Source organism: Geotrypetes seraphini, chromosome 4 (assembly GCF_902459505.1).
Source record: "Geotrypetes seraphini chromosome 4, aGeoSer1.1, whole genome shotgun sequence".
NCBI classification, from domain to species: domain Eukaryota; kingdom Metazoa; phylum Chordata; class Amphibia; order Gymnophiona; family Dermophiidae; genus Geotrypetes; species Geotrypetes seraphini.
Window position 1 is genome coordinate 296,793,942 of NC_047087.1, and position 24,720 is coordinate 296,818,661.

The 24,720-nt window shown below is 43.6% G+C and overlaps 1 protein-coding gene across 3 annotated transcripts in view; it reads right to left on the bottom strand.

Annotated features, from left to right (window-relative positions):
- The window catches only part of SH3PXD2A (SH3 and PX domains 2A), a 642,235-nt gene that overhangs the window by 202,300 nt on the left and 415,215 nt on the right, over positions 1-24,720 (bottom strand). For 2 of the 3 annotated variants that reach the window (XM_033942411.1, XM_033942413.1), the window contains one exon: positions 3,774-3,905. In XM_033942411.1, the coding sequence (XP_033798302.1) occupies positions 3,774-3,905 (132 nt within the window). Of the gene's footprint in view, positions 1-3,773; positions 3,906-4,194; positions 4,334-24,720 lie in introns of those variants that run through there. The other variant, XM_033942412.1, reaches the window with a different exon arrangement.

The window sequence follows — 24,720 nt, forward strand, 5'->3', positions numbered from 1 at the left end:
CACATGCCACTCAAAAGGGGGTGTGGCCATGGGCGGGGCATGGGCAGGTCAGGAGCATTCACTAAAGATGCACGCAGTATCGCTGAATACTGGGATCTGCGCCTAAATTATGTGCCAGGATTTACAGGAGTTTCAGCTGGTGTAAATCCTCACACCCAAAGTTTGCCATGAAAATCGGCTCTAAGCGCGATTCTATAAACGCTGCGTAACTCAAAGCGCTGTTCGCAGAATAGCACTCTGCGTGAAATTTTGGGCAACCCTGCGTTATGTCAGCCCGTGACATGTTTTGTCATACACATCTCCCTCCATATTTGCAACTATGGCACTCGCGACTTCAGTTATTCGCGGTTTTTGTCTTGATGGCTCCACACACCCCCCCTCCCCCAAATGACATCATCCTGGAGTACTGAGAAAGTTCAGCGCATTTTTTTTTTTTCAGCATGGTTGGGCAAACGGCAACGTTGGAGAATGCAAGAACTGTAATACCTAGCTTGTTTTTAAAAGTAATCGCAAATAATAACGATACGTTTTATTTGCGATTTCACAGTATTCGCAGGGACTATACCAAAACCCCGTGAATATGATAGAAAAAAAGTTATTTCTGGTTTTTTGGGTATTCGCAGGCCGTCTTTGAACGCAACCCTCACGAATATGGAGGGAGAAGTGTACAATGTTTTGACACATTTCGTCATACTATACTATATGTTATGTTTACCAAACTATATTTGCCATACTATGTCTGCCATGCTACGATTTATCATGCTATGTTTGCCCACAATTCTCACCATGTCATATTATGTTTTACCAAGCTTTGTAAACTACATTTTGCCATTTTGTCAGACAATGCTATCTTTTACATAGAAACATAAAAACGTACTGGCAGATAAAGGCCAAATGGCCCATCCAGTCTGCCCATCTGCAGTAACCATTATCTCTTCCTCTCTTTAAGAGATTCCACGTGCCTATCCCATGCTTTCTTAAATTCAGAGAGTGTCTCCACCACTTCTTCCAGGAAACTGTTTCACGCATCTACCACTCTTTCTGTAAAAAAGTATTTCCTTCGATTACTCCTGAGCCTATCACCTCTTAACGTCATCCTATGCCCTCTCTCATTCCAGAGCTTCATATAAATACACTTTATGTATGTATGTAAACTTGTAACCCATTCTGAACTCTTCTGGGAGGACGGGATATAAGACCAAATAAATATATACATTTACTGAATCCGGTCCTTAGTGTGCTGTCCCTGCTTTGCACAGCAATCAAACCTTTTCCATGTATGAAACCTCTTTACCAAGTACTAAGCCACTAACCTCACGGATCCGATCTGATCCGTTAGCGATCCGATCTGTGAGGTTGCCAGCCGCCCGATTCACGATGCGTCCTCATGCAAATGGGGGCGATCGGAGCTACGCCCCCAACCAACCGCACAGATCGCTGAGGTGCGATCCTGACGCATTTGCAGACCATCTTCTTTGCCTTTAGATGGTCTGCACATGCTTACAGAGCTTGAAACTTTTTTAAAAACTTTTTTACTTCGCAAGCCCATGGTTTTAACTTGCTTTAAACCCACGGGTTAAAACCACGGGCTCACAGTGCGGGGAAGGGCAGTACAGTCGGGGCAGAGAGCAGGGCGGCAAAAGGAGAGTCGGGGCAGGGAGCAAGGCAGTCGTAAAGGACGTGAGTGACTGGACTTCAGCAGTAGCTTATTTTTTGATCGGCCAGTCCAGTCGGTGTTCCTAAAATTTTTTAGTGAATCACTGCCTTCCTATTAAGACAGTGGTTCTTAACCTTGTTGGAGGTACTGAACCCCACCAGTTTCATATGTGTGTTCACCGAACCTTTCTTTATTCCCTTAGTTTTGCCGGAGCTAGACTAGAATTACTCAACTTGGCATTGCAAATCATGCAATTAGGACACTGACTCCCATCACGTTCCATTATACATGTGAATCCATATTGTACATATTTGTCCGACCACTTTTGTATTTTGCTCGACATAGTTAGTAAGGGATTAAAATATTAAGATAGGTATCACACGACGTACCATCACAACAGTTACAATTCGACTACTGTGCGCATCAAATCCCCTGCAGCACAGATAGGCCAAGCGATGTTGCGTGATCACCTGCAGCCAATTATGGACAAGTGGGGCGTATCATCACGAATCATAAGCGCTTCGGTCACGTTCAATCATCTATCAGTTAAATCACAAATTTTGATCAGGAATTGATTGATGTATATAAGGCGTTAGTTACAGATTGATAGATCAAGAAACCGAGTACACGATCAGTCTTGATCAAAATCACTGAATAACTGATAGATGATTGAAAGTGACCGAAGCGCTATATGAGTCGGAGGTGTGTTTTGACCTCCGCCGAACCCGCGAAACTGACTCACCGAACCCCTGGGGTCTGGTCGAACCCAGGTTAAGAACCACTGTATTAAGACCACTTTGTACGATAAGTTGATTACTTAGTGAGTTTTATTATTGAAATTCTATTTTACAAATATTTGTATTTTTTACTGTATTATGTATTTTGCTGATTGTCCAGCTCTTTTTAGTGTAAACCGCCAAGAACTTTTGGATATGGCGGTATAAAAGAATATATTTATTATTATTCGTACATTTGCATGCCATTCCCCCTCATTTGCATGAGTGGATCGTATCGGGCGCAGATTGGACGTAGGGTTAGTGAATTGGGTCAAGGTCGCTAAGTGATCGCAAAGTGGTCGGGACACGATCGGTGTCCTTAGTGAATCTAGCCCTAAGGCAAAGCGAAATCTGCTCCAAAGTAACTTCCCTTTTAAACTTTTTACTGGATTCTATTTCAAATCCTTAAGCTGTCACACAGGACCTTGGAAAATGCCTGTCGTCTCCTTACTGGCTGCGTCGGCAAAACTAGTTTCAAACCACAGTATTTTCATTAAGGTCAGCAGAACGGATTGCCAAAAAAAAGGAGCACATTTTGACATTTTACACTGTAAGAAGAGTACATTTTGAACATGCACGGACGGAAAACTTTCTGCATGCATGATCAGAATAACCTTCATAGCAAGAAACAATATTTGGAACTAGAAAACGGCACCTCTTCTAATGCCCAGTGAAAAAAGTTTTAAGACTTGCCAGCACACTGTTTGACAGGGACAAACGTTTGTCAGCTTGTTACGATCGTTATTAACCCATGTAACTTAGATAAAGCTTATATTATTATTATTATAAATGGAAGAAAGAAATGGTTTGTAAAACCTCTCCCACCATTTAAAAGGTGGTAGCACTAGCACGGACCAAGACCTCCAAGAAGACAGTACCCAACTGATTATTACGCCAGCATCGCTAAGCAGAAATCCAAATCATTTCAAATCCAGGCATACTCAGTTTCTAGATAAGGCAGCAAATCGTGCATTTCTGCACAAGAAAGCAAAAAGAAACACAAAAGCTGGGGTTGTGGGAAAGCCTTTTTTGGTGGCAAAGAAGCATGTTCTTGCAATAGTTCCTAGCTGGGCATTCCATACCTAGAATATAACTTTTGCATGAACTTTTTCCATAAGGGCAATGTGGCTAATTAATACCCGCATTTATAGGACACATTCTTACAGCAGAAGGCAACAGCTTGGCTTGGTGCCCAGATCAACAGAGAGAAACGTTAACCTCCTCAGCCATGTACATTACCAGATGGAAGCAATGTACAGACTTAGGAAAGGGCAAGGGATGAAGGAGAGAACAAACCAGGCCATTAAAGTCAAAGGAAAACAAAACAAGAAATGTCTCACCACTTTCATTTTTCTCAATAACATCCACCACTTCGCCAGCACGTAGACTGATCTCGGAGTTCTCCTGCTTCTCGTAGTTGGAGATGACCGTGTACTGGTCCAGGATCATGGGTTCAAAGTTGGTGTCAGCACCTGGGGAAGGGAAAAAGCAAGCTGTGAGCCAGCTCCCAGCCATAGCTCCTCTTGGACGACCTCCGTCCATTCGATTCATGATAGGCCGCTTTGTCGCCACAGCCAAGCCAATCACAGCACAATCTCGGCTCCCGGCATATCTCCAAATGGCTGGCCATATAGAAATATCCACCTCGGACCCACAATACGGTAGCACAGAGGAACATTTAAGGGGGGAAACCCCCCCCCCCCACACACACACACAATGGATTATTCACATGGTTTCATGGCGGATTTGGATGATTCTCACATGGTCTTTGCAATCCTTGTCCCATTCAGTTAGAGAGAAAAAAAGATTTTCAGAGGGAAATAAAGTGCCAGGTCTATGGTCAAATCCTCCCCATAAAGTACAAGAACAAGCAAACAGTTTTGCTCTCAGAGGCAGAGCGCTTTCTCTTCTCTTTAGGATTCAAGCTGGAAGTCAAGAGGGGGATGTGGAGGCCAATCCTAGCCAGCTCCACTGCAGCCCTTAAATAGAAACACATGAGTAGGACTCGGGGAAGAGGCAGGGAGGGAGGGTGGAGGAAGGGAAGGAGGCAGAGCCGAGCAACTGTTTACTTGAAACAGAAGAAGCCTCGGCAGAGCCCTGATGCTCTGTAATGCGGGCTCTGCCTCTTCCATCTAACAATCTTCTGCAGTGCATTCATTGGGGAAGCTACGTATGCTCAGCCCATCCCCACCTCCCTGCAGAGGTTTCCCTTTCTGTTTTCTTTAATGATCTTTATATCAGATGAACAGTAAAACTTCTTTTACAGCCAGTGGTGTAATAAGGGTAGGAGGAGCCTAGGGTGGTGACACCCACCCCACCCCTTCTCTCTGCACCCCCACTCCTTCCGCACCCACCTACGCTCCTTCCTGACCCCACTCCACACTTGTGCACTCCTTGTACCCCCACCGTGCCTTTAAATCTTTGCCAGAGCGAGTGGCTTCGGCAGCATGCTCCTCGCGCCAGCACTGGATTTTCCTCTGACGTCAATTCCTGACCCCCGTGACCCGGAAGTGATTCAGAGGGGAACCAGGTTGGCGCGAGCAACAGGCAGAAGTTGCACGCTTCCAGATGAGGCACGGGACGTGCAAGGTGCAATTAGTACTATTATGGGGGCGGGGTCTGGGGTGGAGATTGGGTAGAGATGGGCGGGGTCTAGCCCACGACTTAGCCCAGTGTCCTTCAACTGCCGATCCACAGACCGGTGTCAGTGCACAGAATAATTCTTTTATTTCTGCCGGGCCATAGGTGTAAAAAGGTTGAAAAACACTTATCTAGATGAGAGATAAAAGGGCTGCTTTGGGTAATTAAATGCCACAGTTGCATTTCACTGAAGATAAATGTTTTCTTACTGTTTTGGCGCTGTGTTCCCAGCCCATGAAACACCTAATTAACCATCACTGGCCTGGAATGCAAACAGTATATAAGGCAATATGGCTGGGACTCTGCAGACACATATATTGGATCTCACAAGAGGATATTTTATGAAAAGGCAACACTGGCAACAATGACCTACTTGAATTTGTACCTATGACCTAACTGCATTAACAATTGTACTGATCTACCTGTACTGGAAACTCTATTGAATATCCTTGTCAAATTAAACTGTGCATTGTAACTTCCTGTAATGTAATTTTTGCAGATGATACCAAAATCTGCAATAGAGTAGACACGCCGGATGGTGTGAATAACATGAAAAAAAGTCCTGGCAAAGCTTGAAAAATTGTCTGAAATTTGGCAGCTAAAATTTAATGCTAAGAAATGCATTTGGGCTGCAAAAATCCGACATGTCCTCTAAAATGAGGACATGTCTAGGTACAGCCGGATGTTTGGCAACCCTAGGCACACATGGATTTATAAAATATATGAACATCACAGCTAGAGGCAGACCGAATTTCAGTTTTGGCTCCAAAACTTCTTTCAGTTTCATCCAAAAACGCAGGTGCATGAACCAAAAACTGTGTGTCCCCATAGTGCTCCCATCTCCCCCAGTTCCACTTCCTCCCTCCCTCCCTCTTTTTCCCATCCCCCCTGACAAACAGGCTCAGCCTTCCTTACCTCCCCTCCCCTAATAGAGGTGTGTCCCACTGCTCCCCCTCCCCCAGCTCCACTCCCTCCCTCCTTTTCCCTTCCCTCCTGACAAACAGGCTCAGCCTTCCTTACCTCCCCTCCCCTAAAAGAGGTGTGTCCCAGTGCTCCCCCTCCCCCAGCTCCACTCCCTCCCTCCCTCCTTTTCCCTTCCCCTTCCCCCCTGACAAACAGGCTCAGCCTTCCTTACCTCCCCTCCCCTCCCCTAACAGAGGTATCGTCCCACTAAATAAGGCTGATACCAGTACAGTGGCATAGTAAGGGTGAGAGGCGCCCCTCCCCGCTCCTCCCTTGCTCCCCCCTATGCATGTGCCCTTTCCCTTCCCCCATACCTCTAGTTGTTCACTGCCGCAAGTAACAACTTTAACGCGCTCATAACCTGACGGCTCTCCTTCTGACGTCACTTCCTATGTGCAGCACCCGGAAGTGACGTCAGCGGGAGAGCTGATGCGGTCGCGAGGAACATGTTGAAGTACGGGGGAAGGGAGGGCGTGCATGTGGCGAGGGGAGGAATGGGAAGAGGCGGAGGGGGGCAGAGAGGAGGAGGGGTGCCGGCACCTCCACCAATATGGCAGCCGGGGCGGACCAAACCCCTCTCATCCCCCCCCCCTTACTACGCCACTGTACCAGCATAACTTCCTGGGATCTTCCTGATTCCAAGCTGAATATTGAAACACAATTGATGAGGCAACCCTGGTATTTGATGTGATTCTGCCTGTCTGGTCTACTACTACTATGGATTATTTCTGTAGCACTACCAGACGCAAGCAGTACTATACAGAGTCACAAAGAAGTCCCTGCTCGAAAGAGCTTACAATCTAAACAGACAAGACAGACAAAAAGGATGTCATGGATACAGTTAAGGGGAACGGTTAATCTGCTGGATGGGTTGGAGGGCAGAGGGGAGTACAAGTCAATCAAGCCATTGTGACATCACTGATGAGTTTGTCTCTTATTGGTGGAAGGAGGCATTATGACATCACAATCTCAGCTCTGCTTCCCAAAGACAAACAGGATGTCATGGATACAGTTAAGGGGAACGGTTAATCAGCTGTCTGGGTTGGAGGGCAGAGATAGTACAGGACAATCAAGCCATTGTGACATGGCTCATTGGTGGAATGAGGCATTATGACATCATAATCTCAGCTCTGCTTCCCAAAGATTGAAACTCTTCACACTACTGCTATTACTATGAATTATTTCTAGAGCGCTACCAGACATATGCAGCGATATAGAGTCTCAAAGAAGACAGTCCCTGCTCAAAGAGCTTACAATCTAAACAGCCAAGACTGACAAACAGGATGTCATGGATGCAGTTAAGGGGAAGGGTTAATCAGCTGGCTGGGTTGGTGGGCAGTGGGGAGTATGGTTATGGATTGCAGGCTATATCAAAAAGGTGGGTTTTCAGTCTGTTTTTAAACAAGGGAAGGGTCTTGACGGCCTCATGCCTCTGTCCTATATTTTATGGTGGTCCTTCCTTTGTGTGTTTTTGTACATTGTAAACGACTTTGACCTGTGCAACAGAAAATAGTGGTATTGCACATTTTGAAAAATGAAATGAGAATCAGCTTATTTCCTATGCAAGGGGGGATCGTTACCTTGGGGCAGTTTATAAACAGTTTCATACCCCCGCCTGGGTCCCCCACAATACTTATCCTGGCCCTCTCCCACATGTCCACTGTTCTCCAAGGGAGTACGTTCTCTCCAGGGGGAAGAAATTTCCCTTCTAAACTAAACTAAACCTTAGGTTTGTATACCGCGCCATCTCCGCAAGCGTAGAGCTTGGCACGGTTTACAGGATTAGGATAGAAAGGAACTCCAGAAAAGAAGGGTAATAGGAAAGGAACCAAGAGGGTAGAGAGGGGTCAAGGTACCAGAGATCGGGAGGTGTTAGATTTTTGAAAAGAGCCAAGTTTTCAGGTGTTTGCGGAAGAGTTGGAGGGAGTTTGAATTTCTGAGCGGGGAGTTGAGGTTGTTCCAGAGTTCTGTGATTCTAAAGGGGAGAGATGTTCCTAGTTTTCCTGCGCGGGATATACCTTTTGTAGAAGGGAATGACAGTTTCAGTGTTTGGAGGATCTGGAGGAGTTAGGGTTTGAGGAGTTCCAAAGGAGTGGAATAACGGGAGGAAGGATGCCGTGTAGGATCTTGAACGCTTCACCACAAATATTAAGGGACAGATTTGGAGCACTCCAACTAACTTTACCGATGACTTCTGCAACACAATTACCATGTGGTGGTCTCTTTCAGTCCTCAGCTCACACAGGATTGGATGAGTGTGTCGCAGTGGTTAAAGCTACAGCCTCAGCACCCTGAGGTTGTGGGTTCAAACCCACAATGCTCCTTGTGACCCTGGGCAAATCACTTAATCCCCCCCATTGCCCCAGGTACATTAGATAGATTGTGAGCCCACCGGGACAGACAGGGAAAAATGTTTGAATACCTGAATAAATTCATGTAAACCCTTCTGAGCTCCCCTGAGAGAACAGTCGTTTCCTAGCTGCCTCTGATTCTGCTATAGAAATGTAGTACAATGAGGGCATCCCTCCAGGGGAGGGGGGGCTCAGGTGGGAGGGAGTGGGCATCCCTTCTGGGGGGAGGGAAGGGGTTGTGCAATGGCGGTAGTAGGAGGGAGTGGTCATCCTTCCTGCCGATCTTTGATTTGGGGTATCTTTTTCTTTCAATTGCGGGTGTATTCTGTGCACGTGTCGATCGCTATCACCAGCGACTCATCTCATGCAAATTTAGCGACCTTCTGCAACTCTTTGCGAACCTCATTTGCATGCATGGTTGTTAGAGAATGACTCGTCTTTTTCAAATCGTTACATTTACGAACACGACAGCAGCCCTAAATTATGTTCCTGAAGACAGGAGCTTACCAGGCTAGTGAGAGTCCTGAAAGGATCTGTACACAGGCATGCTTCAAACAATCACCATAACTTTACAGTTAGGCCACTGATAAAACTTCACCCTAAAATATGGCTCTGAAGTTTTCAGATCAGTAGCTTATACAGTAGAATCTCAGTTATCCAGCACCCACGGGGATTGGTGGATTCTGGTTAATTGAGAGTGTGTTAGAAACCTTGTCCAACACAACCTCAATTCCCTCCCCGCCTCCCGCCCCGAAGCACCGGTGTAGCAGGAGTCCTGAGCCACAAAGCCCTCTTCCCTCCCTCAATCCCCAAAGTGGCAGAAGCAGGTTACGGTTCAGAGCCGTGAACTCCCTCGCTCCCTCCCTCTTTCTCTCCTTTCCTTTCCTGAGCGTAGCCGGTCAGCAGGAGGCAGCCGGTCGGCAGAGGGCCTTGCCTCTGATGCGTCGGAAGTGATGCATCAGAGGAAAAGCCCTGTCGGGGGCTGGTCGCGGGCAGCCTGTGCCTTCTGCTGACCGCTGCGTTTTGGGTAAAGTAGGGAGGGAGGGAGTTCTCGGGTCAGAACCGCCGCCTGCTTCTGCCACTTCAGGACTTGAGGGAGGGAAGGAAGAGGGCTTTGCAGCTCAAGACCACTGCCGTGCTGGCGAGAGGAAAGGGGGGGGGGGGTTCGTAGCTGCTTGGGCTTGAGGGAGGGAGGGAGGATTTGCGGCTCAGGACGCTGCTACTGGTGCTTCGGGGACTTTTTTTTTTTCAACGGTGATTTTTTTTGCTGGTTGTGTGAGAATCCCAGTTAATAATAATAATTATTTATTTTTATATACCGCCTACCCAGCAGTTCACACAATAGGTACTCGGCTTACAATCTAATAATAATAACATCATACATAATAAAATTCTAAGTAACTAATACAAGCATTAAAACTAATGAAAAAGGAAAACATAATATAAACTAAAATAAGTATGGATAAAAAGATAAAAATACATTATAACTACATGATAATATGAAAATCAATAATGTATTTTATACTGTTTAAATAAGTGGGTTTTAAGATCTTTTCGAAACTGATAGTAACTGAGACCCAGTTAACCGAGACTCTACTGTAATATGTTTGCTCCAGTAAAGACACGTTTAAGCATATTCCTTAACATTTATCAGATAGAGGATTGCGGTGTTATGTTGTGTTCCTATTCTGCCTTGCTTGGACACAGTCAAACAGAAATTGTGCTTACAGTCAAAAAAATCTGCAAAAACAAGAAACTAATTTGTATATTTGGACACCAGCAAGGGTCTGGTCCGTTTGATAACTCGATATAGTGCCTGAAAGCGTGTGCAATAAAGCTGGAACACAACAGGAGCTCTCAAAGAATTCTGCTTGGAAAAGCCAAGCAGCTGCGGAGGAATTTTCATTCCTTCGAATAACATTTGTGATTTTCTGAGTCATTTCCTGTTGAACCAAACTAGTGAGAAAAACACATCCTCAATGAAAGAGGCAGATGACTTCAGTTCAGTATAAGAGAATCATGTCCTTCATTTGAATTGCTTTAGGGGTTTGTAGACTAATTATCGTTAACGCTGGTATTAGAAAGTGTCCATGTGTGTAGCTGCATTAACACATGCAAGAAAGCATCATTTAAATCCAGTTATTACCGTAGCAATTAATGGTGGACGCACAATCTGGCTGGATGAAAGCAGAGGAGTACCGTTGGCTGAATTATGCCCCCCAGGATTAGGGATAGCAGACGTGTCGTCTTTTCAGAGGACTGTCTGGATGTCCGGATGGATTCTTGAAAAGCAGCCGACTGCCCAGGTTGGTTCACAGTCAAATGCGCGCAGACATTTGGGTGCAGGACAATAAAGCGCAGGATAGAGGCACACGGGTCTATATCGCGCAAGACAAATGGACGCGGACAAATGCGCGCGGACTAGTACGCAGGGCAATGGGTGCAAAAAAAGATTGTTTTCGATCTAAGCAATTTATATTGCGTTTCCATTTATTTATTTATATTGTGGTCCTTCCCCCCCAGTGTTTCCTTCCAGTGCCCCTTCCTCCCGCTACCTGTGTGTCTCTCTGACTCCAAGCTAACCTGCTACTGATTCTTCATCCCTCCCCCTCCCATAGATTTGAGGCGCACAGAACATTTATATTGCACGTCACTGTCTCGTGCTTACGTCATGCGTAGATTTCTGCAGCGTAGAGAACATTTATATTGCGCACGATTGTCTCGCACGCAAATCTCTCGCTGTAGTGTCTTGTGCGCATTTATCCTGCGCGTGATTGTGTTGGCAGGCAATTGTGTTGCGCGGTATTGTCTGGTTGGAAATGTCTGCGCGCATTTGACTTGCGCACATTTGACTTGCCACTGTCCAGGTTTTCAAGCTCAGGGCCGCTTCCGTAGGGCCTCCGAACAAGTATGGGGGTCATTGCATCACATCAGTGCATGCTCGGAAGCCCTCCAGACGTGGCCTCGAGCTCGAGGAAAGAGGTTGGGGAGGGGCGGAGCTGGGGTGTGACTTGGGTAGAATGGTAAGAGGCTGGGGTAGAACAAGGCGTGGCCACGTATCCGGGTTTTATCAGAACACAATCTGGTAACCCTACACAGGATTCACTCTCCTGCACCACCAAAATCAAGGGAAGCAGGGTAGCGGTCCTGATCTGAGAGACGATCAAACTGCGCTGAGTCTCCATCCCCCACTTGTCCGAGTCAGAATTCCTCCTAATCCAGCTGGGAGATAAGGCTGTTTGTGGTCTGCAGTAGAGGTCTGCACGGGAATGGGTCCCGCGGGAATCACCCCCTAACCCACGGGACTCCCACAGAGACCCCCCTCTGGCTCACGGGACTCCCACGGGGACCCCCCTCTAGCCAACGGGACTCCCACGGGGATGGAAGGCTTTGGAAGCAGGGTTCATTTGTTTATGTTCATGTTTATTCAGGTTTTTGATTGAACGCTTTTTCGGGACTGCAAAGCGTTTTACAAAATATAAAATATAACATTTAAAACCAGGATATCTGACCTGGAAAAAAGATTTTCCCTTTCAAAGGATCCTAATCAATATACAGTGGTGCCTCGCATAACGAACGCCTCGCACAACGAACGCTGCACACAACGAACTTCATGTCTTGATTCACACAACGAACTTCGTTTCACACAACGAACTTCACACAACGAACTTCGTTTCACACAACGAACTTCGTTTCACACAACGAACTTCGTTTCACACAACGAAGTCGCCCGAGCTGCCGATGTATTGCATCCTTCCGCGCAGGCACTGCAGGCAGTCGTTAGTCACTGCGCTTAACTGCCCTCTCTCACTGTATACAGTCGTCCTTTTAAGATAAACTCAATATTTTTTATATATCATGGCTTCTAAAAAAAGCAGGAAGGTGATTTCTGTTGAAATGAAACGGGAAATAATTAGAAGGAGTGAATGTGGGGTAAAACAGTGTGACCTCGTCAAAGAGTTTGGCCTCAGCAAGACCACCATTTTCACCATTTTGACAAATTTATCTTTTTTTATGTCATCTTAGCATATTTTATGCTGCAGAATGAATTATTTTTTTTACATGTATTGTTATGGGAAAACGCGTTTCACATAACGAACTTTTCGCATAACAAACTTGCTCCTGGAACCAATTAAGTTCGTTGTGTGAGGCACCACTGTAATACCTTATGTCAACTTAAGTATCAACATAACTCAATTCTTTCTAAGCAAGCTAAACTGCAAATCTTCATGACTGAAGCTAAATATTATGCTGAAGGTAATAAAAGTGGCAAATTGTTGGCTTCCTACTTGAAAAGGAAAAAAAATAAGCTTCAGATTCCTGCTATTCAAAATCGTAATCACATCAATGTCACTTCCTACTCAGGCATTCTTGAGGAGTTTCAAGCCTTCTATCACACATTATATCAATCTGACTCACCCTCTACGCCCTCCTCGTTGTCCTCCTTTCTACAGGACTTAGATCGGCCAACCTGGACTCTATCAGAATCTTCTGCTCTTGATAGACCTATTAGCCTTGAAGAATTACAGACCGCATTGAGGCAACTAGAAACATAGAAACATAGAAATTGACGGCAGAAAAGGGCCATAGCCCATCGAGTCTGCCCATACCAATGACCCACTCCCTGATTCTTACTCTCCTAGAGATCCCACCTGAATATCCCATTTTCTCTTGAAATCTAACACGCTGCTGGCCTCAACCACCCGCTGAGGCAGCTCGTTCCAATGATCGACCACCCTTTCGGTGAAGAAGTACTTCCTAGCATCACCCCGAAATTTCCCTCCCCTGATTTTCAGCGAGTGTCCTCTGGTTACCGAGGGCCCTGTAAGACTGAAGATATCATCTTTCACCTCTATACGCCCAGTAATATACTTAAAGGTCTCAATCATGTCCCCTCTCTCTCTTCGCTCCTCCAGTGAGTACATCCGCAGTTTTTTTAACCTTTCTTCATACGTGAGATCCCTGAGCCCCAAGACCATCCTGGTAGCCATTCGCTGAACCGACTCAATTCTCAACACATCCTTTCGGTAGTGTGGTCTCCAGAATTGAACACAATACTCGAGATGAGGTCTCACCATGGATCTGTACAGTGGCATTATGACTTCAGGTTTTCTGCTGACAAAACCCCTACGGATACAGCCCATCATTTGTCTTGCCTTAGACGAAGCCTTCTCTACTTGATTGGCAGTCTTCATGTCGTCGCTAATGATCACTCCTAAATCACGTTCCACTGTGGTCCTGGACAACCTCATAAATCTCCTGGAGCTGATGGAATTCCAGTAGAATTCTATAAGCTTTTTCAGAGTGACTTATTGAAACATCTTCATCATCTGTTTCAGTATTTGACTCCTACTAATGTTCATCAAAGTCGCTTCTCTGAAGCAATAATAACAGTGATTCCTAAGCCTAACAAAGATTCTCTTTTGGTACAAAATTATAGACCTATTTTGCTGTTAAATGTCGATTATAAACTATATGCTAAAATTCTGGCCAATAGGCTCAAACTTTGTATACATAAAGTTATTCATCCCAATCAAATAGGCTTCATGCCTGGTCAGCTTATAGCTGATAATACTAGGCTCTTTTTCCATCTGGCCCATATTGCGGAATCCTCTCAACATCCTATCATAGCCTTATCCTTAGATGCCGAAAAGGCTTTTGATAGAATAGAAAGGAATTATCTCTTTCATATTCTGGCATGGTTCGGTGCACAATCTTCCTTCATTCAAATGATAAAAGTTCTGTACACTGATCCTTCAGCTAGAATTATCGGCTTCCTTTCGTCTACATCGGGGAACTAGGCAGGGATGTCCCCTATCCCCATACTTATTCAACTTGGCACTTGAACCCCTGCTTCTCCGCATTCGTCAAAATTCCAATATTTCCGGCATAATATATAAATCTGTCTTGTTAAAATGTTTATTTTATTTTTATTTTTCCTCTAACTCTACTTTTCACTTCTCTATTACCCTCCAGGTACTTTAGTTAGATTGTGAGCCTTCGGGACAGTAAGGGAATTTTTCAAGTACCTTTCTTATTTCTAATCTTAATGTATATTTTCTGTAAACCGCTTAGAACCTAACGGATGTAGCGGTATATAAGAAATAAATTACATTACATTACATTACATAAAACTCTCTGCATATGCAGATGATGTCTTTCTCTACGTATCCAACCCTGAGAGCTCTCTTAAAGAGCTCCTTCAAATTATTACTGGTTATTCCTCTTTTTCCGGCTACAAATTGAATCAAGATAAAACAGAGTCTCTTCCTCTAAATCACTATGCCAACTCTTCTATGATAAAACCCTATAACCTCCAATGGACCCCAGACAAACTAAAATATCTTGGAATTGATCTTACAGCTTCTCTTTCAACAGCTATTGATATCAATATGCTCCATATCTTTCATCTTGTCAAAAACCTGCTACATTCCTGGCACCCTCTCTACCTATCCTGGTGGGGACGGCTTGAAACACTAAAGATGATGCTTATGCCCAAAGTAAATTACATTTTACTTATGATTCCCTTTCTTTTCCCGGCCACTTTCTACAAAAAACTCGATTCTCTTCTCTCTTCTTTTCTATGGAAAAATAAACAACCACGTATTGCCTTACAAAAGCTCAAAATGAATAAAGAGAATGGTGGAGTTCTCTTTCCTGATTTTTTTACCTATCATAAATCTTTCATTATTCATCAAGGCCTCCACTGGTTTGCAAATACTGATGATTATTCGCCAGTCTGGTTTGAACTTGAAAAACAACTGACGCAGCCTCTTCAACCGTCTGCATATCTGACAGCTCCACCTACTTCTGTTACTAACCCTATTTTAATGACAACCTCTAAATGCTTGCTAGAATTTGACTCACATCTTGAACACTCATACCTTCACTCAGCATCTCTCTCTATATGGTTTAATACTAACATACTTATCAATAAAAAAGCATTTCTCTGGAAGGAATGGATAGATAAAGGTGTTTTCTTGCTTCAAGATGTTTTGGATTCTGACCATAAGTTGCTTTCATTTAATATTCTTAAAGAACGGTTTGGTCTACCAGCTTCTGCTTTCTTTAAATGGATGCAACTTCACCACTGTTTGTCTAGTTCTCAGACTGTTACATTGCTATCTTCACATCCACCTACCCTTCCTAATTTAGCTATGCAATACCTAACCCTAGGACATGTTGCTTCTAAAATATATAAATACTCTATAGCAAGGAATGTTGCTGTTCTACAAGGTATATGGGAAGAAGATTGCGACTCTAAAGTAAATACTCAGACATGGACACTTCTTTGGTCTAAATCGTTACGTGCTGTAACATCTGCTAGTTCTATACAGTCTATGTACTTTCTATACCATAAAGCTGTTTGGACCCCTCATAAACTTCACGTCACTGGCTTGTTACCTTCCGGCACTTGTTGGAATTGCAAGGCGGATCAAGGTTCCCTCAAACACATGATGTATAAATGCTCTTTTGTTCAGTCTTTTTGGATTGATGTATGGTCCACTATGAAATCTATTTTCCATCTGAATTGTGAATTGTCTTACTCGATATTGATTTTCAAATCGCAATCTCCTCTGATAACTTTGATAGATAAATATAGAAAACTTTTTTGATATATTGTTAACTCTGGCACAAAAGTTGATTCTTTCTAATTGGAAATCATCCAACCTTCTTCATATTCAACATTGGTGGAATTTAGTGCTCCAACATCATAAATTTGAATTGGCGCTATCCAGATATAGGGGCCAGATTAGGCAAATATCAGTAACTTGGTCCCCTCTATCAACATACTTACACACTGATCGTATCTAATGTAAATTTCTATTGTTTCACTATACAATGCTGTATATGCACTATGCCTTTATATGATTTGTTTATGTTTTCTTTGTTTTATTGTTCATTGCATTTTTCAAATACCAATAAACTTTCTTGGGGAAAAAAAAATAACATTTAAAACAAAAATTTTTGACAAATAGGACATACATTACCATGATAACGTATCTATTATTAATTAAATTAATAAAACTAAATGACTGACAACAAATACGTACTGGGTAAGGGGGACTGTAAAGGCCCTAAACACAAATAGGAACGGGGGGAGAAATACAATCGTTATAGAAAGTGTAAAAAACAATTAAGGTAAACACAAAAGGGAATTGGGAAATGAAATGTAAGGAACAAAATTAAGTAAATTACTATGAGACAGGTAATCAACTAAAGGCATCTTTAAAAAGAAAGCACTTTAAGTTGCTTTTAAATTTTTGTAAGTTTTTTTCCATTTTTAAGTGTAAAGGAAGAGAATTCCAAATCAGAGGAGCTGTCACAGAAAAGATTAATATAATGGACACGTCAGCCTTAGTAAAAGAGGGGGTTTATAAGTTAATTACCTGAACAGAAAACAAAAAAAGGGTTTCACCAAAGAGATTCCACAAGGAAAACAGAAAAAGAAACTGTGGAATTGATGATCCTGTCAGAAGTAATTGCTGCTTTTTATGGGGACGGGCGAGGATGGAGGTAATTCCTTGCGGGGATGGTGGGGATGGAGAGGATCCTGACGGGGACGGGTGGGGACTGATAGGATCCTGATGGGGACGGAGAGGATCCTGGCGGGGATGGGTGGGATTTCTGTCCCCGTGCAACTCTCTAGTCTGCAGAGCACCTCGCAACAAGAAGAACTGTTGAAACTGGTGACCAAGGTAACCCTGAGCTACCTTAGGTTACAAATCATGGGAGACTTTAACCTGCACATCAAAACTCTAGCCACTATCACTGTTGCCTTTCTCGATACAATGGCGGCTCTAGGATTCACTCAGGTGATCAACTCTTCAACCCATGAAAAGAGTCATATGTTGGACTTCGTGTTTTGCAAACGGACTGAAATGATCAGACCATGATGGGGGGGGGGGTGTTATCTCAATGCCACCAGCTGTGTGTTCAAAGGCTGGTGGCATCGAAATAATACCCCTATCGTGGTCTGATCAGTTTTTTAATTACATTTTCTATTAAGGAGTACGTAAGAAAGATGACCAAACCAAAAGTTTGGGAGGAAATTTGAGACATGAGAAATCTGATTGCTGATAACTTCCTAGAGGCCTTGTCCTACCCCCATGTGGATGACGCGATGAAGACAGTGTCAAAACAGGTTGATATCCGGAATACACGCTTAGCAATGGCATTAGAAAAAAAAGAACCCCTCTAAAGAAGGCTCTATGCCCTACAAACAAACATTTCCCATGGTTCTGGACATCAACTTGACAGAAAATGGCAAAAATCTCACCTAGATAAAGACAGGTTCAACTGTAAGAAACACATGGAAATGCTTCTTTAGTCTCCACATGCTGAGGAAAATGAGATCCTGCTTCCACCACCACCATTTTGCTGTCCTCGCACAATCAATTCTTTCGAGGCTGGACTATTGTAACTCGGTCTATTTAAGTCTAAGCAAGAAAAGTCTCCAAAGACTTCAGCAGATCCAGAATACTGCGGCTAGGCTGATCTTTGCAAAAAGCAAATTTGATCATGTTTCCCCCACTTTTGTTAAAACGTCACTGGCTCCCAGTAATCTCTAGGGTTTACTTTAAATGGGCCTACCTAACATTTAAGATCTGGCACGGCACTTTTCCCCCTCTAATTCCTCTAGCCTGGAACTCTGCGAGACCTGATATTACCAGATCTATCCAAAAGCTTAAATTATCTTTCCCCTCGTTAAAGGCGTCATCTATATTGGAAAATTAGGGAAATCTAGTTACTTTAAAATTACTGAGCTTTGGAATAAGTATCCTGTCCAGCTGCGTAATTTGGGCTCTTTCCAACTATTTCAAAAACATCTGAAAACGTGGCTATTTTCAAAAATGTAAATTCCGCTGCTCTCTATATAACCACTAATCCTTATTATATTTTCCTTTCTTCAAAACTGTGCCGAGCTCTATCCTTATAGAGAAGATGCAGTACAGGCCGAATCGAGGTGGAACAGGATCTCTTTTTCCTTAAAGGACCCACGGCAACAAGAGGGCATCCATTGAAAATCAGGGGTGGGAAATTTCATGGCGACACCAGGAAATATTTCTTCACCGAAAGGGTGGTTGATCGCTGGAATAATCTTCCACAACAGGTAATTGAGGCCAGCAGCGTGCCAGATTTTAAGAAAAGATGGGATTGGCATGTGGGATCTCTTCATGGAGATAGTTAGGGGGTGGGTTATTAAGTGGGAAGACTAGATGGGCCATGGCCCTTTTCTGCCGTCATGCTCTATGTTTCTATGTTTCTCTATATAAGCTTAAAGTTTAGTTTACCATGAGATTGCTGCTGAAAGTCCTGGAAGCCATTTTCATTGCAGAGGAAGAATGGATTGCTCCTGCCCCCCCCCCCCTTCCTGAATTCGCGGGAGCTAGTAAGGAAGTCGCTCAGCGCTGAGAAGCAGCGCCAAATCGCGCTGCTGCTCATGCCGCTGAGATGGACTAAGTGGATCTGCGCAGCCGGTTAGCAGCAGGGCAGGAGTTCAGAAAGCTTGCTCCTGCCCGCTGCACCTCCACCAACGATCAGCAGAGGACCCGCTGCACCTCCATCAGATCGGCAAAGGTAGGAAGATAGGGCAGGGAGGAGGAGGGGGGCAGAGCCTGGCCGCCGCGGCCTTAAAAAATTCTGGGAGGGGGCATTGACCCGAATATAAACCGGGACCCCCCACTCACATGTGATGGTCTGCAAGCCTTCCACCCAGGACTCTGGGGTCGTTATACCAACTCAGACGCCTCTTTTTTCTACTGTCCAACTCTGAATCCACTCCTACCGATATTAGGTATTACATTTTTTTTTTTTGTTCTGGATCTAAAGTCTTGGGAATTTATATTTACTACCATGTTTCCCTGAAAATAAGACATTGTCTTATATTAATTTGGGGCCCAAAAAAGGCACTAGGTCTTATTTTTGGGGATGTCTTACTTTTTTTCATGTAATGATCATCTCTCCCTTCCTATTTCCTTTCTCTCCCCTCTCACCCATCCCCTTGTGAAGTGTCTTTCTACCCCTCCCTCCCATCCCCCTCTGCAGCAGAATCTTTGCAGCTTCTATCCCTCCCTTCCTCCCTTCCTCCCATCCCCCGTGTAGCATCTTTCTATTCTCCCACCACCCCCCGCCGCCGTGCGCACCCCCCCTCCCGCTGACCCATCACTCCCTCCCATCTGAACCGCGAGACAGGAATACCTTATAACAGCGGTGGCAGCAATCTACACAGGCTGCTTTGCGGCCTTCTATCTCCTGGGTGTTCCTCTGCCATGTGGCTGATGACATCATCAGTGATGTGGCAGAGGAACGTCCGGGAGATAGAAGGCTGTGAAGCACCCTGTGTAGATTGCTGTCGACGCTGTTATAAGGTATTCCTGTCTCGCAGTTCGGATGGGAGGGAGAGATGGGTCAACGGGGCGGGGGTGTGTGCGCGGTGTCGGGCGGGAGGGGAAAAGCGCTGCTGCTGCCTGCGACTAGGGCTTATTTTCAGGGGTAAGGCTTATATTAAGACCTACCCTGAAAATCATGTTAGGGCTTATTTTCGGGGAAACACGGAAGTACTTTAGACCCAGGACAATTTATATTTAACAGTACTTTATGTAGATGCAGGACAAAAACAAAAACCAAAGCATCTAAGCATGCCCAAATGACAAAATAATTAAACCATCACTTTGCTTAAATGGCTATGACTACCTGATTTCAAAATCTATAAAAATATTGGGAGTCACAATAGACTGTCATCTAACTATGGTAGAACATACTAATTCAGTGATAAAAAAAATGCTTCTTTGCACTATAGAAACTAAAGACTATTAAAAAAAATTACTTTGATCCTCTATCTTTTAGATTGGTGCAGGCATTAGTTCTATCTATACTGGATTATTGTAATATTGTCTATTTGGGAGCTCCAAAGAAAGTACAGTGGTACCTTGGATTACGAACATAATCCGTTCCAGGAGCATGCTCGTAATCCAAAATGCTCGTTTATCAAAGCGAGTTTCCCCATAGGAAATAATGGAAACTCACTTTGATGCGTTTCCCCCCCCCCCCCACGAGAACCGGCATTGCTCCCCCTGCGATGCCCCCCCCGGCCACGATCCGGCACCCTCCCCCCATGATCCGACACCCCCCGACTTGATCCAGCACCCCCTGAAGCGATTGGGCCCCCCCCCCTGCGATCGGGCCCCCCCCCCCCCGCCGAGATTGGGCACCCCCCCGCCGCTTCTTACCCTCATCTGGGCACCGGCACCGGCATGTCCTGTGCTTGGTGCCGGTGCCCGAAGATCGGCCTCCTCTTCTGCTGGGCCTTGAGCATCTGCGCATGCTCAAGGCCTGCGAGTTCACGTTCAGAACCCGCTCAAGGCCCAGCAGAAGAGGAGGCCGATCTTCGGGCACTGGCACCAAGCACAGGACATGCCCAGATGAGGGTAAGAAGTGGCAGGGGGGTGCCCAATCTCGGCGGGGGGGTGCCGGATCGCGTCAGAGGGGGTGCCGGATCACGGGGGGGGGGAGGGTGCCGGATTGCAGGGGGGGCGCTTGTAAATCGAGCCATGCTCGGTTTCCGAGGCACTGATTTTGCAAATGTTTTGCTCGCTTTCAAAACACTTGCAAACCGGTGCACTCGTAAACCGAGGTACCACTGTACTGAGAAAATTGAGAATAGTGCAGAATACGGCTGTCCGACTGATATATGGTTTGAAGAAAAATGACCATATTAGTCCTTACTACCGATTGCTGCATTGGCTGCCGATGGAGGCGTGAGTAGTATTCAAATTTTCTTGTACCTGTTTTAAGTTGATTAGGGGATTGGCCCCAACTTATCTTTTATCTCATTTCGTGTTGTACAGCCCAACGAGGAAAACTAGAAATTTACATTCATTCGCATATCCCAAAATTACTGCTTGCAGATACAAGACTTTTTCGGATAAGACCCTTGCGTTTCAAGCGGGTAAGCAGCGGTCCTGGTTGGGCAAATGCATTGGTGCAGCTATGCTGTCTTATGGTGCATTTCGAAAAGGAATTAAGTCAGCGCTGTTTGACAAAATTTATTTCCTAAATGGGGGCACTATTCTTAGCAAAATTTTATACTACGGGCTTCTTTTACAAAGGTGCGCTAGCATTTTTAGCGCGCGCTCCCCGAAAAACTGCCGCCTGCTCAAGAGGAGGCGGGAGCGGCTAGCACGCGTGGCAATTTAGCGCATGCTATTCTGTGTGTTAAGGCCCTAACGCATCTTTGTAAAAGGATCCTTATGTATATTTAAGAAACTAGCTGTATTTTTAACCATTTGTATTTCGCTGATTGTCCAGCCTTCTTCTGTGTAAAACGCCTAGAAATCGTTTAGTTGTTACCAAATGGGAATGATGCCAGTGTTTTTTCAGGGGTCTTTTTACAAAAAAATGAATAGTATTCTTACAAAATTTATTTGGCAAGGTAAATTAGCTAGAGTTGCCTTAGTGACTTTACAAAAATCAATTATGGAGGGGGGTAAATTTCCCAAATTTTTATGGGTATCATCAATCCTATATTATGCACCAAGGTATGTATTGGGTCCTCCCAGAACTCATGGAAAAACTACCGGAGGTTGGAATGGCAACTCATGTCTCCTTTAAGGCTGTGTCATATTATTGTACAAAGAAAATAAAATATTAATTGACACCTGTAAAACTTTAAAATTGATAGATAATTTAACTTCTAATCCAATTCATAAATCGACAAATCAAACAATATGGCTTAACTCCAAGATTCAAATTGGCAATTGTAAGCTTATCTGGAAGCAATGGATAATAGGAGGAATACGTACTCTTGATGATGTAATATCTAATGATAAACTGCTTGAGTTTTCACAGTTGCAACAAAAATTTGGCTTGAATAAATCACAAAGTTATCAATGGATGCAACTGAAGCAGGCCATTCAGGCGGGGTTCCCTGAATGGAAAAATATTAATAATCAATATAGTTTAGAATTCCTATGACTTTCTGGGACACCAGGCCACAGAGTGGTACAAATATCTGGATTAATGAAAAAAAAACCAAAGAATGGTCTTAGAGACATTTGGAGCATTGAGATTAAGCACGAAATTACGGCTTCTCAATGGCCACGTATTTGGTCTTGGAGGATGAGACAAACGTGGTTTTTCTTGTTACATAGAGCTTTCTGGACCCCTGTTCGTTTAAAAAAATTAGATAGCTCTAAATCTGATAGATGTTGGCATTGTCATCTTGAAGCAGGGATTTTGGATCATTTGTTATTCTATTGTCCTTATATATTAGAGTTTTGGAAATCAATATGGAATCAAATTAATTTGTTATTAGAAAATCATATGGCATTATCATATGACACAGTTTTATTTGGCATAGAAATGGGAACTAAGAAACAAATATCATCTAATAATAATAAATTATTGTTAATTTTAACTGGGTTTGCCATTCAACAGATCACTTATAATTGGAAAAATTTGAATGAACTTAATTATTGTTTCTGGTGGAATTCTGTTTGTCATATATATAAAATGGAAAGGGCGTTAGTGGTCCAAAAAGGAAATTATAATAAATTTAAAGATGTGTGGAGGCAATTGATAGAGTATTGTAAAGATTAAAAATGTTCTTCCCTATATAAAAAGTTTAAGACATTAAGGGGGGGAGGGGTGGGTATGTTTGATTGTAATTGAAACAAATCTTTTTTTTTTTTTATAAAGGAATAAAGGTGGGAGGTATTATATTATTTTATAAGGGTCAAATATAAGATATCAGGCATATTTGAAAGTTAAATTGTTATGTATCTTAATTGTACTTGATTTAAGATTTGAAATGAATAAAGTTAAAAAAAAAAAAAAAAGAATTCTTTTAGTTATGGTGGTATAGAAGAATAAAGTTATGTTTTAGCCCCTAACCCCCGCGAATACCGAGGGAGAAATGTACACAGTGGGGTCATCACAGCCTAAAGTTAAAAGCAAATCAGATCAATGATGAATAGACCACCCCAGTATGGGCATGAAAGCATTTCGAGGAATGCTCTGGGTGTATGAGGTCTGAATAAATAGTTATATGGTATAAGTTCACTCTTTTGACCTGTTTATATTTGTGACGTTTTTTGAGTGAACTTCTTCCATTCTTGCAATTTTGGGCCATTGCTATATAGACAGCTCAAGTCCTCTGGGATGATGACGGCAACAGAAGCTCTTGAAAAACGCATGTGTCGCTGCATCAAAGGAAGGAGCGGTAAGGATTCTGCCCATCTGCAGCCTCATTATTTCAGTCCTGACTGATCTTTACGTTTTTATATTTATTAATTCGCTTGTTTTATCCTTTTATGTCTCGCCTTTTCTATATTAATTGTAGTTCATCCCTACTGCCCCATTGTTGTGTAGTCTGTATGTCTCTGACTTTTATCCTTATCCCGTTTTTATAAGTTTCTAGGTAATTTATTATTTGTTTTTATGTAATTTTATATTGTTAACCGCTTAGAAACCAGAAGAAGCAGTCTAAAAAATATTTTAATAAACTCGAAACTTGCCATACTTCCTTTTGTTAGGGAAACATCAAAGTAATTTACAAATGTCCATCAATTAAGAGAGAGAAAGAGAAAAGAACTCCATTAATTATAGAAAGGCAAAAGGATAGAAAAGGCTGCACCCCACCGACAGCGTCAAGAGCCAGTTTTTAAAATGTGGCCGATTTTCAGACCACGGGAGGCAGTGGCGAACCCGGAAACTTAACGCTGGCGCTGTATCCGGCGAATGGCACTGAACTTCCAATCTACAGTATTTTCAATTGCATTTGACACAGCCAGCCAAGCTGAAATTTTAATTAAATTTAATGCAGCGTCTTATATACAGTTAAATCTCCCAAAGGATTCGGAGCGGTTTACAAAACAATTAAACTGGCTTAAGCAATGGCCAAAAATCTAATCAGGTCCTTTGAATTTCCCTCTCTGTCCCAACAGGCTCACAATCTAACTCTTGTATCTATGAAAGAAATATTCATCGGCTGAACAATTGTGTCACAGTGGCCAAAGACAGAACTGCAATTTAGGCCTATCCATCTGTCCGCTAAATTTAGCCAGTCAGCTAATGAATTTTGGTGCTGATCAACTGTGTCACCTGGGCTATCTGCTGATTGGGATATTCGGGATATTGGTTAGAGGGCTTAGTGGGGATGGAGCCAATACTAGGAAGCTAGAAGGCATGCTTGACAGGGAAAGAGGTATTTGAGGGGCCTAGGAAGATAATCAAAGAGGGTGGAAGGGAAAGATGAAGCACATGCACATGAGATGGAGAAAGAGGCAAGGGGGGTGGGGGAGCCAGAAAAACAGTGGGGTGATGGGTAGTG